The sequence below is a fragment of the Microplitis mediator genome, chromosome 1 (assembly GCF_029852145.1).
Source record: "Microplitis mediator isolate UGA2020A chromosome 1, iyMicMedi2.1, whole genome shotgun sequence".
Lineage (NCBI taxonomy): Eukaryota > Metazoa > Arthropoda > Insecta > Hymenoptera > Braconidae > Microplitis > Microplitis mediator.
The window spans coordinates 26,012,110-26,036,148 of NC_079969.1; the positions used below are offsets into that span (position 1 = coordinate 26,012,110).

The 24,039-nt window shown below is 31.8% G+C and overlaps 1 protein-coding gene across 7 annotated transcripts; it reads left to right on the forward strand.

Moving 5' to 3' along the window:
• Positions 1-11,390: 11,390 nt before the first annotated feature.
• Positions 11,391-23,580, forward strand: LOC130676872 (histone-lysine N-methyltransferase, H3 lysine-79 specific-like). Of its 7 annotated transcripts, none has more exons than XR_008991545.1 (11): positions 11,391-11,998; positions 12,219-12,398; positions 12,475-12,801; positions 12,887-13,154; positions 14,131-14,851; positions 14,968-15,445; positions 15,587-16,827; positions 16,904-17,134; positions 18,168-18,415; positions 20,001-20,161; positions 21,490-21,630. XR_008991545.1 is itself a non-coding variant. In XM_057483492.1 (11 exons), exons 1-11 carry the CDS (start codon positions 11,921-11,923, stop codon positions 21,987-21,989), a joined length of 4,185 nt encoding a protein of 1,394 aa, XP_057339475.1. In that variant the 5' UTR covers positions 11,392-11,920; the 3' UTR covers positions 21,990-23,580. The 7 variants fall into 7 exon arrangements, 5 of the variants coding, with proteins under 5 accessions (XP_057339385.1, XP_057339633.1, XP_057339475.1 ...); XR_008991536.1 differs by having other exon boundaries at positions 11,392-11,998; positions 21,502-21,642; XM_057483492.1 differs by lacking the exon at positions 20,001-20,161 and having other exon boundaries at positions 11,392-11,998; positions 15,587-15,932; positions 16,020-16,827; positions 21,490-23,580.
• The last annotated feature ends 459 nt before the right edge of the window (positions 23,581-24,039 follow it).

The following is a 24,039-nucleotide window of genomic DNA, read 5'->3' on the forward strand; positions in this document are numbered from 1 at the left end:
AATTTAATAGACAATTAAAAAATTTTGGATTCTATTTTCAGCTAATCATTTACAAAAATTAAAAAACCAAAAATATGCACATGTTGAAAACTTAAAAAACTATAAGTGTAATTTTTTTTAATACTTTTTTTTATAATTTATTGTTTTGAAAAATTTCAAAATTAGGTGTCAGCTTACTTCAGTATCATATTTTTAACTGGGATCCTGTAAATAATTTTTATAAGATACATTTATTATTATAATTATTATTATTAGAATTATAAATATTTATTCTATATCATTACACTGAGAAATAAATATATTAAACAATGATAGAAACACTTATTTTAAATTCCTAGAATGTGCATATTTGTATTAAATTTTACATATTTATTTACAGCAGCTCCTTAATAATCAATTTATAATGGATTTACTTAAAATTTCATAAAGTAATTAAATTTCGCGCCAAGTTGGCGCTACTGCGCGTCACTGTATTCGACGTTCAAATTTTTCCTAAAGTGGGGGCGGGTCGATGATTTGCAAAATCGATTGGTTTGTATCAACTGACGGTTCGATAGCGGCAGTCAGTCATCGAAAATGGCAACAGTAGTCCAGAACTTTCTTTACGTTTGAATTAAAACACAGTGTCGCAGTTAATTCGCGGAATTATCCATAAAATTTATTGCTCATAGTAATTGTTTAATTAAATTGTGCAGTGTTTGTAAAATGTAAAGTGTGCAAAGTGTATGTGGTGTCGTTAAGTGTTAAGTGTTCAGTGGTAGTGTAAAGTGTTGCTGATGACTGATGCTGATAACTTCCTAGTTCCTGAGCAAAATCATCTGGCATCGTCTGGTGGGGAAATAGCAGTTAAGTGACGTTTTTTAGCTGCAATACACTTGGAGCAATTTAATTCAAATCTCCAAGTGTACCAGGACACCCTTCTGCATATTATTTCCCCGCCAAGGTTTGTTCAAACACTCAAATGTTTTTTTTTTAAATTTTTTAAATATTTTTCTATCATATGCTACCGCCATTTGATTTTGAAGTTCGATTTTTAGTTTTCCAATTTGTAATAATTTATTTTTCAAATATTTAAATTTACCGCGCAAGTGTTTTCCATTTATTTTGAATTGAAAATAATTATTAGTTGTTTTTTTTTTTTGTTACAACAATAATAATATTTATAAATATAAAAATAAAATAAGCGGGTATGGGAAAAAAATTTTTGATCAGTAACGTCTTATAAAAATTTTAAATTAAAATCTGAGATTTATATTTACACAAGTTTGCAGCACTTGGAAATAATAAATGTAGTGTAGAGTATAGAGGGTTTGGAGTATAGACAGTAGTATCAGCAGGTTCAATGGCTGGCAGACAACGCATGCGCTCAACCGGACATTGGCACGAAAAGGAAATAAGAGAATGAAGGAGGTAGAGCTGGAGATGGCAACCGAGTAGAAAGGACAGGAGAATAGACCGGAGTCGGTTGAGTACGTGATAGTCCAGTCGGCCTGGAAAAAAAAAGGGGTTTGTTGGCAACTTTTCGACAAAATGGTCCGATTTTGAATTTTTTTTTTTTAAAATACTCAGAAAAATATTCTAAACATTTGTGTGTATGTGGGAAGTGTTGCTTTTTTTTTGTTTAAAAAATAGCGTTTTAGCGTTGAGCTTTAAATTAAAATATCTCAGAAACTACGCAAAAGTAGTCGAGACATGCTGCGTATGAAATTTAGAGAATTGAATAACGAACAAAATGAGCCCAACCCGATTTCTCTACGACCAATAGTTTGCGAGATATTAATTTTTTAATGAAGAAAAACGCGGTTCCGCTCGAACGCTTATAAACAAATAGCTGTAACTCCTCGAAAAATCATTCGATTTACTTTTTTTTTTTTTTGAATTACAGCTATTGTTGTCTACTATAAGCAAAAAAATCAGCTAAGCTAAAAAAAATTTTTTTGAATTTATAGGAATTATTTTCAGTTTTTCGAATTTATGCATTAAAAAATAGTTAAAATTCGAAAAAAAATATTTTGTTTGCATATAAAACTTTGACCAGCACCATAGAATCGATGTGAGAAAAAATATTTTTTTTAAAAAATTTTTTTTATGCAAAAATTTAGCTTACAAGTTTAAAAAAATATGAGCTCTACGGGGACTTGAACTCAACTCCGAGACAGTGCGCGTGCGCCATTCCCCTCAAACCGTTGTCGGCGAAATATGGGGGAAATAATAATAATGTGAGGCATATAATAATAATAGCAAGCGGCCGCTCAGATACTCGGAGTAATTCGTTTTTTCATTCTTATTTATAATTTTTTTTTTTTTTTAAAGTCTTAATTAACTTTCAAAAAATCGTTACGACAATATAGGTATCAATCGATTCCAAATTTTGTGAATCGTCCAGAAAATCTATCGATTTAAGATCGATTTTTGAAATGTTAACTAACATTTTTTATAAACAAATAAGTTTATGAACTTTCAAAAAATCGTTACGACAATATAGGTATCAAACGATTCCAAATTTTATGAATCGTCCAGAAAACCTATCGCTAAAAGATCAATTTTTGAAATGTTAACTAACTTTTCCTATAAACAAATAAGTTAATGAACATTTAAAAAATCGTTTCGATAATGTAGGTATCAATCGATTTCAAATTTCATTAATCGTCTGGAAAACCTATCGATTAAATATCGATTTTTGAAATGTTAACTAATTTTTGTTTATAAACAAATAATTTAATTAACTTTTAAAAATTCGTTTTTTCTATATAGGTATCAATCGATTCTACATTTTATAAATCGTTCGGAAAACCTATCGATAAAAGATCTATTTTTAAAAATGTTGAGTAATTTTTGTTTATAAACAAATAAGTTAATTAACTTTTAAAAATTCTTTTTTTTATATATAGGTATCAATCGACTCCAAATTTTGTAAATCGTTCGAAAAACCTATCGATAAATGATCGACTTTATAAATGTTAACTAATTTTTGTTTATAAACAAATAAGTTAATTAACTTTTAAAAATTCGTTTTTTCTATATAGGTATCAATCGATTCTAAATTTTATAAATCGTTCGGAAAACCTATCGATACAAGATCTATTTTTAAAAATGTTGAGTAATTTTTGTTTATAAACAAATAAGTTAATTAACTTTTAAAAATTCGTTTTTTCTATATAGGTATCAATCGATTCTAAATTTTATAAATCGTTCGGAAAACCTATCGATACAAGATCTATTTTTAAAAATGTTGAGTAATTTTTGTTTATAAACAAATAAGTTAATTAACTTTTAAAAATTCTTTTTTTTATATATAGGTATCAATCGACTCCAAATTTTGTAAATCGTTCAAAAAACCTATCGATAAATAATCGACTTTATAAATGTTAACTAATTTTTGTTTATAAACAAATAAGTTAATTAACTTTTAAAAATTCGTTTTTTCTATATAGGTATCAATCGATTCTACATTTTATAAATCGTTCGGAAAACCTATCGATAAAAGATCTATTTTTAAAAATGTTGAGTAATTTTTGTTTATAAACAAATACGTTAATTAACTTTTAAAAATTCGTTTTTTCTATATAGGTATCAATCGATACCAAATTTTGTGAATCGTCCAGAAAATCTATCGATAAAAGATCTTTTTTTAAAAATGTTGACTAATTTTTGTTTATGAAGAAAAAGCTAATAAACTTTAAAAATATCGATTCGACAATATTTAGTCCCTCGGCTGAAGAGGGAAGCCCGTATGCACTTTTAGGTCCCCGGATTCTGATTAATGATATTTACGTATTTTTTTCCGAGGATCACGAAAAACTAGGTTATTTTGCTCGCCGATGGTAGGTTTAATTGTTAATAACAATTTAATTGTTTATAACGATATAAATCGAGAAGGACTGATTTGACGGGGAAGTTTATTTAAAAAAAAAGTTTTAAAATTAAAAAACCAACAAAAAATGTCCTTATCATTTTTTTGATAGAATGAATATTTTCGGAGATAGCGCAAAAAACAACAAGTAGCGGTCGAACCTCTCTCTCGCGCGCACGCATCCCACAGACTCTAGCGACGAACGACAGGCACAGAAAAATACAGGGACGAAAAAAAAATTCAATTCTCGGTGTCAACTAAAGATTAAGAAAAGAAACTCATAGATATCATAGAGGAGACTCTATGGAAAATTTCCAGACCCATAATCGATGGATCCACCCCATAGACACCGAGTAACAGCCCCATAAATGGGAGTTTTTTAATTAAATTGTCGAATTTTCGACTTTAGAAAATTCAATCCTCGGTGTCCACCTGAGATTAAGGAAGGAAACTCATGGGAATCTTCGAGGACACTATACAGAAGATTCCCAGACCCATAATTAAAATATTAACCCCATAGACATCGAGTAACAGCACCATAAATGGGGGTTTTTTAATTAAATGAACGAATTTTCGACATTAAAAAATTCAATCCTCGATGTACACCTGAGATTTAGGAAGGAAACTCATGGGAATCTTCTAGGACACTATACAGAAGATTCCCAGACCCATAATTAAAATATTAACCCCATAGACATCGAGTAACAGCGCCATAAATGGGGGTTTTTTAATTAAATTAACGAATTTTCGACATTAAAAAATTCAATCCTCGATGTACACCTGAGATTAAGGAAGGAAACTCATGGGAATTTTCTAGGACACTATACAGAAGATTCCTAGACCCATAATCGATAGATTAACCCCATAGACACCGAGTAACAGCCCCATAGAAGGGGGTTTTTTAATTAAAGTGTCGAATTTTCGACTTTAGAAAATTCAATCCTCGGTGTCCACCTGAGATTAAGGAAGGAAACTCATGGGAATCTTCGAGGACACTATACAGAAGATTCCCAGACCCATAATCGATAGATTTACCCCATAGACACCGAGTATCAGCCCCATAGAAGGGGGTTTTTTAATTAAATTAACGAATTTTCGACATTAAAAAATTCAATCCTCGATGTACACCTGAGATTTAGGAAGGAAACTCATGGGAATTTTCTAGGACACTATACAGAAGATTCCTAGACCCATAATCGATAGATTAACCCCATAGACATCGAGTAACAGCCCCATAAATGGGAGTTTTTTAATTAAATTGTCGAATTTTCGACTTTAGAAAATTCAATCCTCGGTGTCCACCTGAGATTAAGGAAGGAAACTCATGGGAATTTTCTAGGACACTATACAGAAGATTCCCAGACCCATAATTAAAATATTAACCCCATTGACATCGAGTAACAGCACCATAAATGGGGGTTTTTTAATTAAATGAACGAATTTTCGACATTAAAAAATTCAATCCTCGATGTACACCTGAGATTTAGGAAGGAAACTCATGGGAATCTTCTAGGACACTATACAGAAGATTCCCAGACCCATAATTGAAAGATTAACCCTATAGACACCGAGTAACAGCCCCACAGAAGGGGGTTTTTTAATTAAAGTGTCGAATTTTCGACTTTACAAAATTCAATCCTCGGTGTCCACCTGAGATTAAGGAAGGAAACTCATGGGAATTTTCTAGGACACTATACAGAAGATTCCCAGACCCATAATTAAAAGATTAACCCCATAGACACCGAGTAACAGCCCCATAGAAGGGGGTTTGTTTAATTAAAGTGTCGAATTTTCGACTTTAGAAAATTCAATCCTCGGTGCCCACCTGAGATTAAGGAAGGAAACTCATGGGAATCTTCGAGGACACTATACAGAAGATTCCCAGACCCATAATTAAAAGATTAACCCCATGGACACCGGTTGACAGCCCCATAAAAGTCGTTATTTAACTTGTTTTTCGAGAATTTGACTTTTTAAAAATTTAAGTTCTCGGTGTCTACTCGAGATTAAGAAAAGAAACTTATAGAATTTTTATAGTAGACCCTACTGAAGATTTCCTGACCCATAATTAATTGATCCACCCCATAGACACCAAGTACCGACCCCATAAAAGTCGTTATTTAACTTGTTTTTCGCGAATTTAAGTGTTATAAAATTCAGTTCTCGGTGACCACTGTATATTAAGGAAAGAAACTCATAGAATTTTTTTTAGTAGACCCTTCTGAAGATTTCCTGACCCATAATCAATCGATCAAATATTTTTGATAACTCACTTTTGGCCGATTTTTATATATATTTTAAATATATTTTAGATATATTTAAGAAATATTTCAAAATACATAAAAAATACATAGCTAAAAATATAAAATAAATATATTTTGCATATATCTAAAATATATTTGATATATATAAAATATATAAGAAAATCGGCTAAAAGTGAGTTATCAAAAATATATATTTACTATACATATTTTTTAAATATTTGATCGATTGATTATGGGTCAGGAAATCTTCAGAAGGGTCTACTAAAAAAAATTCTATGAGTTTCTTTCCTTAATATACAGAGGTCACCGAGAACTGAATTTTATAACACTTAAATTCGCGAAAAACAAGTTAAATAACGACTTTTATAGGGCTGTCACTCGGTGTCTATGGGGTAGATCGATTAATTATGGGTCAGGAAATCTTCAGTAGGGTCTACTATAAAAATTCTATGAGTTTCTTTTATTAATCTTGAGCTGCCACCGACGACTAAATTTTTTTCAAGTCTAGTTTTAGTTAAATAAGATAAAATTTGGATCTTATGGGGTCGGTACTTGGTGTCTATGGGGTGGATCAATTAATTATGGGTCAGGAAATCTTCAGTAGGGTCTACTATAAAAATTCTATAAGTTTCTTTTCTTAATCTCGAGTAGACACCGAGAACTTGAATTTTTAAAACTCAAATTCTCGAAAAACAAGTTAAATAACGACTTTTATGGGGCTGTCAACCGGTGTCCATGGGGTTAATCTTTTAATTATGGGTCTGGAAATCTTCTGTATAGTGTCCTCGAAGATTCCCATGAGTTTCCTTCCTTAATCTCAGGTGTACATCGAGGATTGAATTTTTCAAAGTCGAAAATTCGACAATTTAATTAAAAAACTCCCATTTATGGGGCTGATACTCGGTGTCTATGGGGTTAATCTTTTAATTATGGGTCTGGGAATCTTCTGTATAGTGTCCTCGAAGATTCCTATGAGTTTCCTTCCTTAATCTCAGGTGTACATCGAGGATTGAATTTTTTAATGTCGAAAATTCGTTCATTTAATTAAAAAACCCCCATTTATGGGGCTGTTACTCGATGTCAATGGGGTTAATATTTTAATTATGGGTCTGGGAATCTTCTGTATAGTGTCCTAGAAAATTCCCATGAGTTTCCTTCCTTAATCTCAGGTGTACATCGAGGATTGAATTTTCTAAAGTCGAAAATTCGACAATTTAATTAAAAAACTCTCATTTATGGGGCTGTTACTCGATGTCTATGGGGTTAATCTATCGATTATGGGTCTAGGAATCTTCTGTATAGTGTCCTAGAAAATTCCCATGAGTTTCCTTCCTAAATCTCAGGTGTACATCGAGGATTGAATTTTTTAATGTCGAAAATTCGTTAATTTAATTAAAAAACCCCCATTTATGGCGCTGTTACTCGATGTCTATGGGGTTAATATTTTAATTATGGGTCTGGGAATCTTCTGTATAGTGTCCTAGAAAATTCCCATGAGTTTCCTTCCTTAATCTCAGGTGTACATCGAGGATTGAATTTTCTAAAGTCGAAAATTCGACACTTTAATTAAAAAACTCCCATTTATGGGGCTGTTACTCGATGTCTATGGGGTTAATCTATCGATTATGGGTCTAGGAATCTTCTGTATAGTGTCCTAGAAAATTCCCATGAGTTTCCTTCCTAAATCTCAGGTGTACATCGAGGATTGAATTTTTTAATGTCGAAAATTCGTTAATTTAATTAAAAAACCCCCTTCTATGGGGCTGTTACTCGGTGTCTATGGGGTTAATCTTTTAATTATGGGTCTGGGAATCTTCTGTATAGTGTCCTCGAAGATTCCCATGAGTTTCCTTCCTTAATCTCAGGTGGACACCGAGGATCGAATTTTTCAAAGTCGAAAATTCGACAATTTAATTAAAAAACTCCCATTTATGGGGCTGATACTCGGTGTCTATGGGGTAAATCTATCGATTATGGGTCTGGGAATCTTCTGTATAGTGTCCTCGAAGATTCCCATGAGTTTCCTTCCTTAATCTCAGGTGGACACCGAGGATTGAATTTTCTAAAGTCGAAAATTCGACACTTTAATTAAAAAACCCCCTTCTATGGGGCTGTTACTCGGTGTCTATGGGGTTAATCTATCGATTATGGGTCTAGGAATCTTCTGTATAGTGTCCTAGAAAATTCCCATGAGTTTCCTTCCTAAATCTCAGGTGTACATCGAGGATTGAATTTTTTAATGTCGAAAATTCGTTAATTTAATTAAAAAACCCCCATTTATGGCGCTGTTACTCGATGTCTATGGGGTTAATATTTTAATTATGGGTCTGGGAATCTTCTGTATAGTGTCCTAGAAGATTCCCATGAGTTTCCTTCCTAAATCTCAGGTGTACATCGAGGATTGAATTTTTTAATGTCGAAAATTCGTTCATTTAATTAAAAAACCCCCATTTATGGTGCTGTTACTCGATGTCTATGGGGTTAATATTTTAATTATGGGTCTGGGAATCTTCTGTATAGTGTCCTCGAAGATTCCCATGAGTTTCCTTCCTTAATCTCAGGTGGACACCGAGGATTGAATTTTCTAAAGTCGAAAATTCGACAATTTAATTAAAAAACTCCCATTTATGGGGCTGTTACTCGGTGTCTATGGGGTGGATCCATCGATTATGGGTCTGGAAATTTTCCATAGAGTCTCCTCTATGATATCTATGAGTTTCTTTTCTTAATCTTTAGTTGACACCGAGAATTGAATTTTTTTTTCGTCCCTGTATTTTTCTGTGCCTGTCGTTCGTCGCTAGAGTCTGTGGGATGCGTGCGCGCGAGAGAGAGGTTCGACCGCTACTTGTTGTTTTTTGCGCTATCTCCGAAAATATTCATTCTATCAAAAAAATGATAAGGACATTTTTTGTTGGTTTTTTAATTTTAAAACTTTTTTTTTAAATAAACTTCCCCGTCAAATCAGTCCTTCTCGATTTATATCGTTATAAACAATTAAATTGTTATTAACAATTAAACCTACCATCGGCGAGCAAAATAACCTAGTTTTTCGTGATCCTCGGAAAAAAATACGTAAATATCATTAATCAGAATCCGGGGACCTAAAAGTGCATACGGGCTTCCGAGTACTCTTCAGCCGAGGGACTAAATATTGTCGAATCGATATTTTTAAAGTTTATTAGCTTTTTCTTCATAAACAAAAATTAGTCAACATTTTTAAAAAAAGATCTTTTATCGATAGATTTTCTGGACGATTCACAAAATTTGGTATCGATTGATACCTATATAGAAAAAACGAATTTTTAAAAGTTAATTAACGTATTTGTTTATAAACAAAAATTACTCAACATTTTTAAAAATAGATCTTTTATCGATAGGTTTTCCGAACGATTTATAAAATGTAGAATCGATTGATACCTATATAGAAAAAACGAATTTTTAAAAGTTAATTAACTTATTTGTTTATAAACAAAAATTAGTTAACATATATAAAGTCGATTATTTATCGATAGGTTTTTTGAACGATTTACAAAATTTGGAGTCGATTGATACCTATATATAAAAAAAAGAATTTTTAAAAGTTAATTAACTTATTTGTTTATAAACAAAAATTACTCAACATTTTTAAAAATAGATCTTGTATCGATAGGTTTTCCGAACGATTTATAAAATTTAGAATCGATTGATACCTATATAGAAAAAACGAATTTTTAAAAGTTAATTAACTTATTTGTTTATAAACAAAAATTAGTTAACATTTATAAAGTCGATCATTTATCGATAGGTTTTTTGAACGATTTACAAAATTTGGAGTCGATTGATACCTATATATAAAAAAAAAGAATTTTTAAAAGTTAATTAACTTATTTGTTTATAAACAAAAATTACTCAACATTTTTAAAAATAGATCTTTTATCGATAGGTTTTCCGAACGATTTATAAAATGTAGAATCGATTGATACCTATATAGAAAAAACGAATTTTTAAAAGTTAATTAAATTATTTGTTTATAAACAAAAATTAGTTAACATTTCAAAAATCGATATTTAATCGATAGGTTTTCCAGACGATTAATGAAATTTGAAATCGATTGATACCTACATTATCGAAACGATTTTTTAAATGTTCATTAACTTATTTGTTTATAGGAAAAGTTAGTTAACATTTCAAAAATTGATCTTTTAGCGATAGGTTTTCTGGACGATTCATAAAATTTGGAATCGTTTGATACCTATATTGTCGTAACGATTTTTTGAAAGTTCATAAACTTATTTGTTTATAAAAAATGTTAGTTAACATTTCAAAAATCGATCTTAAATCGATAGATTTTCTGGACGATTCACAAAATTTGGAATCGATTGATACCTATATTGTCGTAACGATTTTTTGAAAGTTAATTAAGACTTTAAAAAAAAAAAAAAATTATAAATAAGAATGAAAAAACGAATTACTCCGAGTATCTGAGCGGCCGCTTGCTATTATTATTATATGCCTCACATTATTATTATTTCCCCCATATTTCGCCGACAACGGTTTGAGGGGAATGGCGCACGCGCACTGTCTCGGAGTTGAGTTCAAGTCCCCGTAGAGCTCATATTTTTTTAAACTTGTAAGCTAAATTTTTGCATAAAAAAAATTTTTTAAAAAAAATATTTTTTCTCACATCGATTCTATGGTGCTGGTCAAAGTTTTATATGCAAACAAAATATTTTTTTTCGAATTTTAACTATTTTTTAATGCATAAATTCGAAAAACTGAAAATAATTCCTATAAATTCAAAAAAATTTTTTTTAGCTTAGCTGATTTTTTTGCTTATAGTAGACAACAATAGCTGTAATTCAAAAAAAAAAAAAAGTAAATCGAATGATTTTTCGAGGAGTTACAGCTATTTGTTTATAAGCGTTCGAGCGGAACCGCGTTTTTCTTCATTAAAAAATTAATATCTCGCAAACTATTGGTCGTAGAGAAATCGGGTTGGGCTCATTTTGTTCGTTATTCAATTCTCTAAATTTCATACGCAGCATGTCTCGACTACTTTTGCGTAGTTTCTGAGATATTTTAATTTAAAGCTCAACGCTAAAACGCTATTTTTTAAACAAAAAAAAAGCAACACTTCCCACATACACACAAATGTTTAGAATATTTTTCTGAGTATTTTAAAAAAAAAAAATTCAAAATCGGACCATTTTGTCGAAAAGTTGCCAACAAACCCCTTTTTTTTCCAGGCCGACTGGACTATGACCCAGAGCGAGAAAGAGAATATACAATATAGAGGACAGAGAGGCGAGAGGCGCAGGCAGGCAGAAAAGAGCCATGACGCCATGTTTTGATGTCGTCATCCCCCCCCAAAGCAAAACCTCTGCTGGTGTTTTTCGACATTAAAATTTGCTGTTGTACTTAGTATTTTTAATTGTTTATATTGTTTTATTATTGTGGTGTGTGGCCTACCCCCTCGAAGACTCATAAACCCAACAGTTAATAAGATAAATCCAATAGCTGGGGAATAAAACGTGGCCCGAGTTTCGCCACACAGAGTCAGGTGAGCCTCAGTCAACTTTGCTCTGTCTTTTTCTCATACATAAAGTGCTGCTGCTGCTTGATGTTGGCGAAAGCGATTCTCGAGCGGGGGGGGTCCACGAGCGTCGTCTACGTGGTTGTGGGATCCTAGTGAACGACCGACATTTAACACTTAATTGTTTATCAGGATTACGTCACAGCCATCACCATTTAAAGTTTTATAAATTTATAAAAAGTTACTCTACATGAAAATAAATATTACAACACAGTGCCTCGAAGTATTATCATGGAGTTGCGATTACACTCACCAGCGGGAGCAGAGCCCATCGTTTATCAGTGGCCACTCACGTCTGGATCAGGCGCCGTAAGTTTATTTTAATAATTATTGTTTATTATTTTTTTTAACTATCACGTTATTTTCATCGCTGATTATCCATAATAAATGTCATTGGTGTCAATGACACACTTGACATCGGTGCTCTCATTTTTTGAGCCAACTGCTTTCCTTATCAGCCCAACGCTCACTTTTATTATTTATTAATTAATAATAAATAGTACGGCAATTAAAAGACTATTGTTTACAGGACCGTCATGATGGAGCCATTGATGTTGTGGAGACGATGAGGTGGGTCTGTGATGATCTACCGGACCTTAAATTACCCCTAGAGAACAACATTCTCCAAAACTATGACACTAGAGATTATGACAGCATGAAGGGCCTGTGTGACCGTTTCAATAGAGCTATTGACAGCCTGGTGCAGTTGGTACGTTCATTTAAATAAAATAAATACAAAATTTATCAGGTAAATTTTTTATTTATTTATTTAATTATACGTTTAGGAAAAAGGAACGAGTTTACCATCAATGAGATTAAATAAACGACCTAGTAGAGGACTGCTACGTCATATATTACAGCAGACGTACAATCAAGCGGTAGTTGAACCTGATAAATTGAACCAATATGAACCATTTTCCCCAGAAGTGTATGGAGAAACTAGTTACGAGCTTGTTTGCCAAATGATTGACCAAATAGACGTCACCGAGGACGATATTTTTATCGACCTCGGGTCTGGTGTCGGTCAGGTTGTGCTACAAATGGCTGCGGCGACTTACTGTAAAATTTCACTGGGTGTTGAAAAAGCTGATGTGCCTTCACGATATGCACAAGTTATTATTTTTTTTATTTAAATTATTTATATGTATATATGTATGTCTGGAGTAGTTACTTAAGCAAGTTGTGTATTTTTTACAGAACATGGAAGTTAATTTTCGTAAATGGCTAAGTTGGTACGGGAAACGATGCGGCGAATATCGTTTAGTTAAAGGAGATTTTCTAGCGGATGAAAACCGTGAGAGTATTACTAGTGCAACTATAGTTTTTGTAAATAATTTTGCATTCGGTCCAACGGTAGATCATCAGTTAAAAGAGCGTTTTGCTGATTTACGTGACGGCGCACGTATTGTATCTTCTAAATCATTTTGTCCGTTAAATTTTCGTATAACTGACCGAAATCTTAGTGGTACGTATACTTTACGATGGTAAATAGTATATTGTGTGACGAGGAATTAAACAAGACAATTTCAGGCCAGGGTGAAGTTGGCTGACCACCTAAAGTCTGAAATCGTCTTTCATTCTTAGTTACACACTAGAGTTTTCATGATTACCCGCATTGGAGCTTGAAATTTCAGGGTCAGCAGTCGGTTAGAAATGTCAATTTAAGATGATCCTGAAGTTAGCAGACAATTAACAATTTTTGAATTGTTTTTCAACAAATCAATTGCAAAAAAATAAAATAAAAATATGCACATATAGAAAATTAAAAGAACTACAAGTGCAATTTTTTATGATCCTGAAGTTAGCAGACAATTAAATTTTTTGGATTCTCGTAATTCAATAAATCAATTGTAAAAAAATAAAATAAAAATATGCACATGTAGAAAATTTTAAAAACTACAGGTGCAATTTTTTCAAATATTTTTTTTTATCTTCTATCGTCTAAAAAAAAAATCCAAAAATTATTAGACATCTGCTAACTTCAGTATCATAATTTTTTAAATATTTTTTTTTTTTTTAATTAAAAAATCATTAGACGTTGGCTAACTTCAGTATCATCAATTTAAGACCAATGATGTGATCAACTATTAGCGTATAGTCCAAGAAAACTTTTTTTCAACCCTACCTGGGCGATGGTTAAAAAATTTTTTTTACTACTCTATTTTTGATACTTCAAATTAACTTATGTCAAAAGTTCCGAAACTTATCTCAAAATTCGCATTTGAAGCTCTATTTTCTTGGAATAGTAAACGTAAAATGTCATTGTTGATCACAAAGTCATAACTGTCATTTACGTAAATATTCGCGGCATTGGACTGAAATTATCTGGACTTTTTCGACTGGCTGTAGAAACACTGAATGAAGTTTCGATGCTGGTACAATGAAAAATGAAATAATAGTAGTTTTGATAATAATTATTTGTAATAAAAATTTGAATTTAGATATTGGAACAATAATGCATGTTTCGGAGATGACACCTTTGAAAGGTTCCGTCTCCTGGACTGGGAAACCAGTATCTTACTACCTCCACGTAATCGATCGAACAAAATTAGAACGTTATTTTCTTCGTCTTAAGAACAATAGAATGGGCGGACCAGACCTTGAAAACTCTGATTCTGTGATAAGTAACACTGCCAGCAATAGTAGTAGTAGAGTATCAAGTAGAGCTGAGCGTGGAGATAGAGCTAAGAGGGATTTGTCACGGCAGCTTGAAAGTCCCAATACTGAATTGGCTGGTACAAACAGCGATTCAGATATGGACGACACTAAAACACGACGGCAACCCTCGAAAATGCGTAGAAAATTAAATAGAAAAGTTGGCGCTGGTGCTGGTGCAGCTGCTGGGAACAATACTGGTGCTGTTGGCATCACACGAGCAACAAGAGGTAGACAACGCGGCAGAGGTGCGGTCAAGAAAGCTAAAACCAAAAAAGCTATCAATATCTCGGGATTGGATTTACTCCACAGTCAGACACTGCTGAGCACATCTCCGCAAGCTATTGGTAAAAAACTACCGCCAGCTCCTGGTTGCGTCGACCAACATCTTTCGTCGTTGTCACTTTCATTGCAAGCCAACACCACGAGTGTTCACGAAGAACTCAGCATACCTCCAGCACCAGCTGCGACACCTTACGCGCTCCAAATTCTCCTCGATCATTACAGGTAAATATAACTTCAAAAAATCTTCATATATTTATAGGTATTTTAAGTGTTTTCTTTTTGTTTGTTTGTTTTTTTTTTTTTTTTTTTTTCGTTTTTTTTTTACTTTAATTCTACAGGGACCAATTCATGGCAATGCTGGAATCATTGAGGACACCGGCGTACAAAGACTCAGTTAATGAGGAATTAGCTAAGGAGCGTGAACGTAATTCAAAATTGCAGTCACGCGCAGCACAATTAGAAAAACAAATAAAGGTATTGATTGATGACAGTGTGGCATTATTGAAAGCAAGAATGACAGAATTGGGTATTAATGCCACTTCACCGGGTGATTTGCTTGCAAAAGCTAAGGAAATCGTACTGAGGCATAAACAACTGCAAGCCAAAGCCAGTAAATTACAGGCTCAAGTGTCATCAATGGAGACTGAGCAAACACGATTGGCAACGCTCAGGCACCAAGAGCTTAATGATAAGTACAACAGTGGTAGTCATGATAACGCAAACAATATTCAAAATCCTCCTCCGGTACTTACACCTGAGTACATACTCAAAGAGATATCGGCAACGTTATCGCAAAGAAAAAAATTACATTCTCAGGTAATTATCATTATAATAATAATAAAAAATTATAAAAAATTCATTATCTATTTTGTATTTATTCTTAATAAATAGTTTATTAAATATAAATTAATAATTATTATTAATAATTAATAATTTTATTTAATGATTATTTATTAGGTATCAAAATTAGAGCACGAATTAAATCAATTAGAACGTACTGCCAGTGATAAACAAGCAGTAGCGATAGCCCAACAGCATCGTGATGCTGTTGCTAATAAAAATTTACATCATCATTCACAGCAGAACGGAAAGAGTCCACGGAAAACCCGTGAAGGACGATCGCGGTCTCAAGAGTGGCCTGATGTACCGGATATCGGTAAAATTCAAGAAAACAATCCGGAAATTTTAGCGCAAAAAATTTTAGAAACTGGACGTCAGATAGAAGCCGGTCGTATACCCAACAGACTCAATCCGACGAGTGGTGCATCAAATATTAACAATAATATTAACATCGGCAACAATGGTAACATAAATATTATTAATAACAATAGTATCAATAGTGGTAGAGTTAAATTACCACAAGCAAACGTTAATTTCTCATCCTCACCAGTCATTGTTACTCAATCACAAGGTAATTCTCGGGACGCTATCAATCGTGTTCAAGAGTCGCCGAGAGTTAATAATTTTGAGGACAGACTCAAAAGTATTATCACCAGTGTGCTAAATGAGGATCAGCAGAATAGAAATAAACAACAACAGCAGCAGCAACAGCAGCAGCATCATCAGCAGCCGCATTCTTATCAGCTCCAGTCTCAGCAGCAGCAGCAGTCGCCCCAATCCAGTGAACTTGATCGCAAACGTACCAGCAGCATACCTCCGAATGTATCAACTCCCGATTATACTCAAGTATCACCCGCGAAATTGGCGCTACGCCGACATTTGTCCCAAGAACGTCTTACTTGTCATCTAGTGCAGCCCGATAGATCATCATCGGCACCAGATTCACGGCAATTAAATCATAATAATAATAATACTAATAATATTAATAATAGTAGTAGTAATAATAGTAATATTAGTAGTGGTAATAATAATGACAATCGTATTCCATCCACCGGTCCAAGTACCGGACTACTTGGTACAAGAACGATCGGTGATCTTGTGAGCGGTGAAATAGAACGAACGCTTGAAATATCAAATCAATCGATTATTAACGCGGCAGTGGATATGAGTGCAATGATAAGACCCGAAACAGTTTATTCCCCGATAAGTAGACCCGCTAGTGCGGAAGGTGAAACAGGACTTGCTACCTTGGCACACGTTGCCAGCTATGCGCCAACTTGTTCAGCTTCTGCGTCAACTTCAACCACTTCAACATCACGTTCTTCTGTTTTATTCACACCTGCGTCACAATCCCAAAGGTAAGCACGCAAATAAATCACACGCTAATTGTTGTTGTTCTTGTTGATGTTACTGGTGTTGGGGTTGTAATTACAGATATACACCGGTTCAACTACCAAGAGCGGACTTGAAACCTTATCATGAATCATACTTTGCTGATAACTCAACGCAGTTAATAAAGCAAACTCAACATACGACGGTATCACATCCGTCTCAGTCCTCGGCATCTAATGAGGATTTACAACCTGTCGAGGGTCTTGCGGCCTCGCTTCATGCGAGAATAGTAAACAACCACAGTGACAAAAACGAATCTTCAAATAATCGAAGGTATTCAATAATTATGAGATAAAATTTTATATTTACCCGTAACCTAAGGAGTAACGGTAACCGATTTTCAATTCAATTTACGGACAAACATTGGAAACCTAAAATAGAGCTAGAAATTTCGTATTTTCAAAATTTCTAATTCGTCTCCGAGAAAAATTGTTTTAAAATTCTCATTTACTCTACGAGTGCAAAAAAGGCAGTCCCGTTTATTTTTCTGAGTGTGAGACAGAGGTCCGGTACCGCATGCCCTTAAAATTACTCTATTCGAATCGAGAAAATTATGATCAGTTTTCAAATATTCTATTTCTATTCAATGGAACCCAAGTAGCACAGAGACAACTTAAAGATGTCATAAAATTTTTTTGCATAAATGAGTACCGATGTTAATCCTAGGAGCCATAGGAAATTTGTCTTCTTTCCTCTGTTTTAAAAAAAAAATTTCAAGTAAAAAGCCGATGACTTATTTTATCATTATTTGTAATTTACTTTTTGCCGTCACTTGTGTCAAGCCTTCAAATATTTTTAACATAAATTTCTGATCTTGTCAACATTTTGGTGCCTTATCGATGTCAAAAAACTGACATCTTATAGATGTCATAGTCAAGTTTTTAAAGTAATCAAAAATAATTTTTTCGTAAATTCGTGTCTGATTTTTATTTACCCCAGACAAAAATTTAAATTATCGTAAAAAATATTAAAATTTTATGATACTGAAGTTAGTCGACGTCTAATAATTTTTTTAAACAATAAATTATAAGAAAAAAAAATATTTGAAAAATTCGCACCTGTAGTTTTTAAAATTTTCTACATGTGCATATTTTTAGTTTTTATTTTTTCGTAATTGATTTGTTGAAAAAAAAATCCAAAATTTCTTAATTATCTGCTAATTTCAGAATTATAAAATTTTGCGTAATTAAAAATAAAATTTTGTAATTGTTCTTATACTCTTATTAAAAATGACTTAATTAATTTAAATATTTAAATAATTGTTTAGTGCAAGCCGGTAAATTATTGATAATTGTTTGGTAATTAGATATCAGCCGTATGCACGTTACGTAAACAGCAGCAATAGCCACGGGAGTAATGACGGTAGTGTGCCGTCGCCTCTACAATCACAATCAGCGGTGTCTTTAGTTAAAACAGAGACAAATGTTTCGTCTGTGAGCACCAGTGGAGCACCTCTCAGTCCTCTTATTGAGCCGCACTCCAATACCTCAACACCGCTAGTTGATGAGCCGCACATGACTACGCAAAGACAACCCACTGGAGTTATAGACGAAGGTAAGTAATTGTGTATCACTGTGTGGATAAATTATTATTTTATTTAGATGGAAATATCAATGATAACCCGGTCGTCATTATTATTATTAATTTTTATATATTTACATTAGGGTGTTTCAGAAAAAACAAATTTTTTTTTGGTATTCAAAAATTGAAAGTATACCTGTAAATCAAAATTTTGGTGCCAATCCGAGCTCTTAATAATAATATTAAGGTTTGCCTCAATCCATTTTTCTATTTTCCATTTAAATAACATAGGAAAAAATTTTTTTTTTTTAGAATTTTCTAGCTTACAGACCACTCAACGGATTTTTATGCACAATAAAACTTTGTGTAGGAAATTGAATGCTCTACAAAAAAAGTCTCTTATCATTTTTTGATAAATCCCACTGTTCAAAAGTTATTTAAGTTTCAAGTCAAATTTATAGTAAATTTTGAGATCTTTTCACTTTCTGGCGAAACTATCAGTCTTATTACAAAATGTCATAGAAACTTTTTTGTAGGTAATTTTATTCCTTACAAATTATTACGAATAAAATTTTTCGAAATTCCGCATTGTTTTCAATTTATTTTCATTTCAATGTCAAGCTCTTAGAATTAATCATAAATCTATTTTTTTAAGAGCTTGACATTAAAATAGAAATAACTTGAAAACAACGCAGAATATCGAAAAATTTTATTCGTAATAATTTGTAAGGAATAAAATTATCTACAAAAAAGTTCCTGTGATATTTTTTGATAAGACTGATAGTTTCGCCGGGAAAGTAAAAAAATCTCAAAATTTACTATAAATTTGACTTGAAGCTTAAATAACTTTTGAACAGTGGGATTTATCAAAAAATGATAAGAGACTTTTTTTGTAGAGCGTTCAATTTCCTACAAAAACATTTAATGTGCATTAAAATCCGTTGATTGGTTTATGAGCTGGAAAATTCTAAAAAAAAAAAATTTTTTTTCCCGTGTTATTTAAGTGGAAAATAGAAAAACGGATTGAGGCAAACCTTAATATCATTATTAAGAGCTCGGAATGCTACCAAAATTTTTATTTTTAGTGATACTTTCAATTTTTGGATACCATAAGAAAAAGAAAATTGTTTTTTTTTTTTTGAAACACCCTAATTCACATATAAAATTTTGTGTTAGCTTTATTTTAGATGCGTGCGTCCTGCTTTATTTCCTTCTTAAATTAGCTTTACCTTTACATTTAAATTTATATTATTATTATTTTATTTAAATATTTCCCGGTTTATTTATATCGTTATTATTATTGGTGATTTGTTATTTCTTTGATTGGAAAAAAAGTCTAAACTATCAATTTTGATTGAAATATTTAAATCAAAGTCTACTGTGCTTCTGAATTTACATTCTACCCTATTATTATTATTTTGCATCCGTATAAATTTGATTTATTTATATTTATTATTTTGAATTTATTAACTAATGGCTTTGGATATGAATATTCTATGGTTTTATTTTTAATAAATCTTTATATTCGTACTTTTTATCTGACGGAGTTGGTATGTGATTTCTTTATTTATAATTTTTATTTTGTTTTTTTTTTGTTATTGTTGGTTGTATTTGTTAGATGCACTGTAGCTGTTTGTTGGTTAGCTCTGTCACATACTCAGTCTCTCTCTTCAAAAATTCCCTCAAGGCTTGTGTTTTATTAGAGATTGAGACGATCAGAGGGAGAAAGAAAAATATGAGAAAATTATGGCTGCCTTTGGGTTGGTTCGCGGTCTCTTGGTGAGTTTTCCCAAAGGGGTTCTTCCAAATTTTTCTTTTGTAATAACTTTTATTCCAAATCATTCCATAAATAAATCTTTAAACATAAACAATAATTATTGAGGGGATTCTCCGCAAGTCTCTCCCGCACTTTTTTAAAAACCAAATGTCATAAGCGTAAACAAATTTTGTTAATTAATTTTTTAAAAAATTGGAGAATTGATTGAAAAAAAGACAAGTTGCAATTTCGCCAGGTATAGATTTAAAAAAAAAATTACTTTCAATTTTTAACAATTAGGAGTCAAATAAAATTTTTTTAAAAATCTACATCAGGAAAATTTTTACTACATCGTCTTTTTTTCATTTAATGCTTAAATTTTTTTCAAATTAATTAATAAAATTTAAATACCGCAATGAGTGACCGACCTAATGAACTTTGAAAATTGACCTTCAACAATTTGAACTTGACAATTTGAACTTTGGTAAATTTGAACTTTTATAAATGAAACAATCTATTAATATTCTTATAAATATTAATGATAATGATGAAAATAATGATGATAAAGAACTTTTAAATAAAACAAAGTTTATTGGTAAAAAAATAATTATATTTAAAAAAATTATTTTTGATGATAGAAATACTAAATTATTCAAAATTCAAATTTACTTAAGTTCAAATCGTCAAAGTTCAAATTGTCAAGTTCAAATTTCCGAAGTTCATTAGGTATGGAACCACCGCAATGACAGATCAGCTGCCCAATTTCAAAATTTTGAATCATGTCAAGACTCCACTGGAACTAAAAATACTAAAAAATCGATTTTTAAAAATTTTTCTCTGTGTTTTGAAATTGGGCAGCCGAGTTGGATATTTAAAAAAAGTGAGGGCGGGGTATTGTCTGAGAATTGCCTTGATAAATAAATAAAAATGAATAATTTATCCATTTATCATTCATTGAGGCATTTCATGGTAACTATCAGTTGCATATTTCCATGAAAATAAGCCAACAATCGCAACCAACTGTGCTATTAATTGGATTAATTAACTGTTATTATCTAATGGCGAATAAATAAGCCAAAGGTAGCCTGACTGCCATTTGTGAGAATGCCTAGTAGACAATAGTACTATCTTTACATATATATTTATACTTAGTCGTATTATTATATTTTTAAGTTTATTCCTATTTATTATTTAATTATAAACTTATAATTTAAAATCTGTTAAATGTATAACGTATGCATGTAAGTGTTATTAATTGTCTTAATATAGGGACATGGCTTATTTTGATGAAAATATGTTGTTGATCGACTGTTATTTTCTGTAGAATATTAGTATGTCATGATAAATGTAGTTGATATTACAGATGGTGAGGCAGACTGGCAGGATCGCATTAGTTCGGGTTTCGATAGACTAGTTGCCTTCGCGTCGACAGAACTTGACAAACGGCGAAGATCCACCGAAGGTGTCAACACAAGTCCTGACAGCGGATTAGGATCAGACAGCACCGTTATTGGACCACCTAGAGTTGTGCCTTCGCCGGACGAAGCACTAGGTCCGCCGCGTACGCCCTCGCCGACCAGTCCACGTCCGCCGAATCCTACTGCGACGAATAACAACAACAATACCAGTAGTAATAACAACAACAATAACAATAATAATAATAATTCATCATCGGTACCACTTAAGTACCAGCGACAGTCGGATCCTGAGAGGCAGCATCATTTTAAAAAAAAGTTCTTTCATCGCGATTGGAACAATTCCGGCAGTACAAGTAAATTTCGACCTAAGGGCAAAGATTGGGACTGGAATAATTCTGGCCACTGGCCGTCTTCTAATGGCGAACAATCATAAATTCATAATCAATCGTTTTTCGTAATAATCGTTTGTAAAAAAAACTATAAAAGAAAAAAAAAAGTTGTAATATCGGAGTTTTTTGGCCAAATTTATAGCGATAGACTTTTTTGTTTTGTTTTGTTTTTTCTTTTTTATAACTTTTTGCATCCATGAGAGTGAGAGAGTAAATGTGACATGTGCGTTGTTTATTATTATTATTATCATTATTATTATTATTATTAATTATTAAAATTGTAAATTAAAATAAAAAAAAAGGTACTGCTACGGTGTGCCACCAAAATTTTAGTTAGTATCAATTACGACAAAATCATAAGACTTATTAGGTAAAAAAAATTAATAGGAAAATTTGTATGTTGTTTTAGTGTGATGGTTTTTGAAAAGGGGACAATAATTTAGGTGTAATTATTATAACTATTATTATTATTATTATTATTATTATTATTATTATTATTACTATTACTATTATTATTATTATTATCATTTTACCCTAAAGGATTCAGAAGATTATTTTCTAATGTAATGTTTACTTTTTTTTTATATATTTACTTTTTTTCTTTATTTTGGAGTTTATAGAGTAAGTTTTTGATTTAGATTTTGTTTTTTCCCAAATAAAATTGGTGAGTACTGTAGCAAGAAAAAGGAAAATGAATTGTGAAAATAAATAATCTGATAGAATTAAATTAAAAAAAAAATAGTAAAGCAGTGGAGAAAAGAACTGGGTATGATGAACAACACTAAAGTTAAGTGAATTTATCAGTGATGAAGATCTAGTTATCAATCTATACGTGCGCGTGTACACCCGGATTTAACCGGGATTAGAGAGACTGAAGCAATGATAGCTGGTAAACAACATTACCAAGCCACTGTGTGTTCGTCAAAAGCTCAAGTGTTCATAGCTGTTGCGCATACTACAATGTTGTTATTGGAGTATGTTCTTAGCCAACAATATATTTATTATTATTATCATCATCATCGTCATTATCCTGATCCCCATTCCCCTCATGATCCACCGCAGCATCCCGAGAGCCCAGGACCAATTTAATGTCTTGGAGATAAAATCTTATTAGGAAAATGAGCTGTAGGCTTAAACTTGATCTCTCAGCAAAGAAATAATTAAAAACATACGTCATAAAATAATTGAATTTTGTGTACAGTAGTTTTAATTCTGTACCGGAAGCTCTGTATATGTATCGAGTACAATTTACGGTGTAAATGTTAAGCATGGAAGTTATGTAGATGTATGTATAAAAATATTAACAAAATAATAACGTAAATGTGAGAGAGTCGATTGATTCGCTGATCAAGTAGCGTAAATTAACGTTAAAGGATAACGTGTGTAAAACTGTAATTATATTGATTGATAATCAGCGAATAATCTCTTGTACGTTTAATAATTAATACACTTTAAATAATAATTGTGATGTAGGCACCTGCCAATTTTAGCATGTTCCACTGCCGAATCTTATATTAATTCATTTTATTATTATTATCATTATTAATTATTATGGTTATTATTATTATTATTATTAATCATTATTATTTATTGTTTTCTTGGAATATTTTAATACTAAGGTTTTATAATAAGCAACTTTATGGTTTTGTTATTTAAATCCTTACCATCAATAGTGTTACGTCCTTTTAAATTTAAGGTAAAAGATCTAGTACCTGATATGACACTAAAGTTCACCGCCGTTTGATAATTTTTGAATTTTTTTAAAAAATGAAATTATAAAAAAAAAGTATTTAAAAAATTGCACCTATAGTTTTTTAAATTTTCTACATGTGCATATTTTTTTTTTTTTTTTTTTTTTTCAATCAAATTTTGAAAAAAAAAATTTAAAAATTGGTAATTGTCTGCTAATTTCAGTATCATGTACCCGATCAGGGAACTAGTACCTAATTACTCCATGTATTTGTATATCTATATTTAATAAATATATATACAAACACATGAGTTATCGGGTACTAGTTCCCTGATATGATACTGAAGTTTGCCGCCGTCTAATAATTTTTTGATTTTTTTAAGCGAGAAATTATAAAAAAAAAA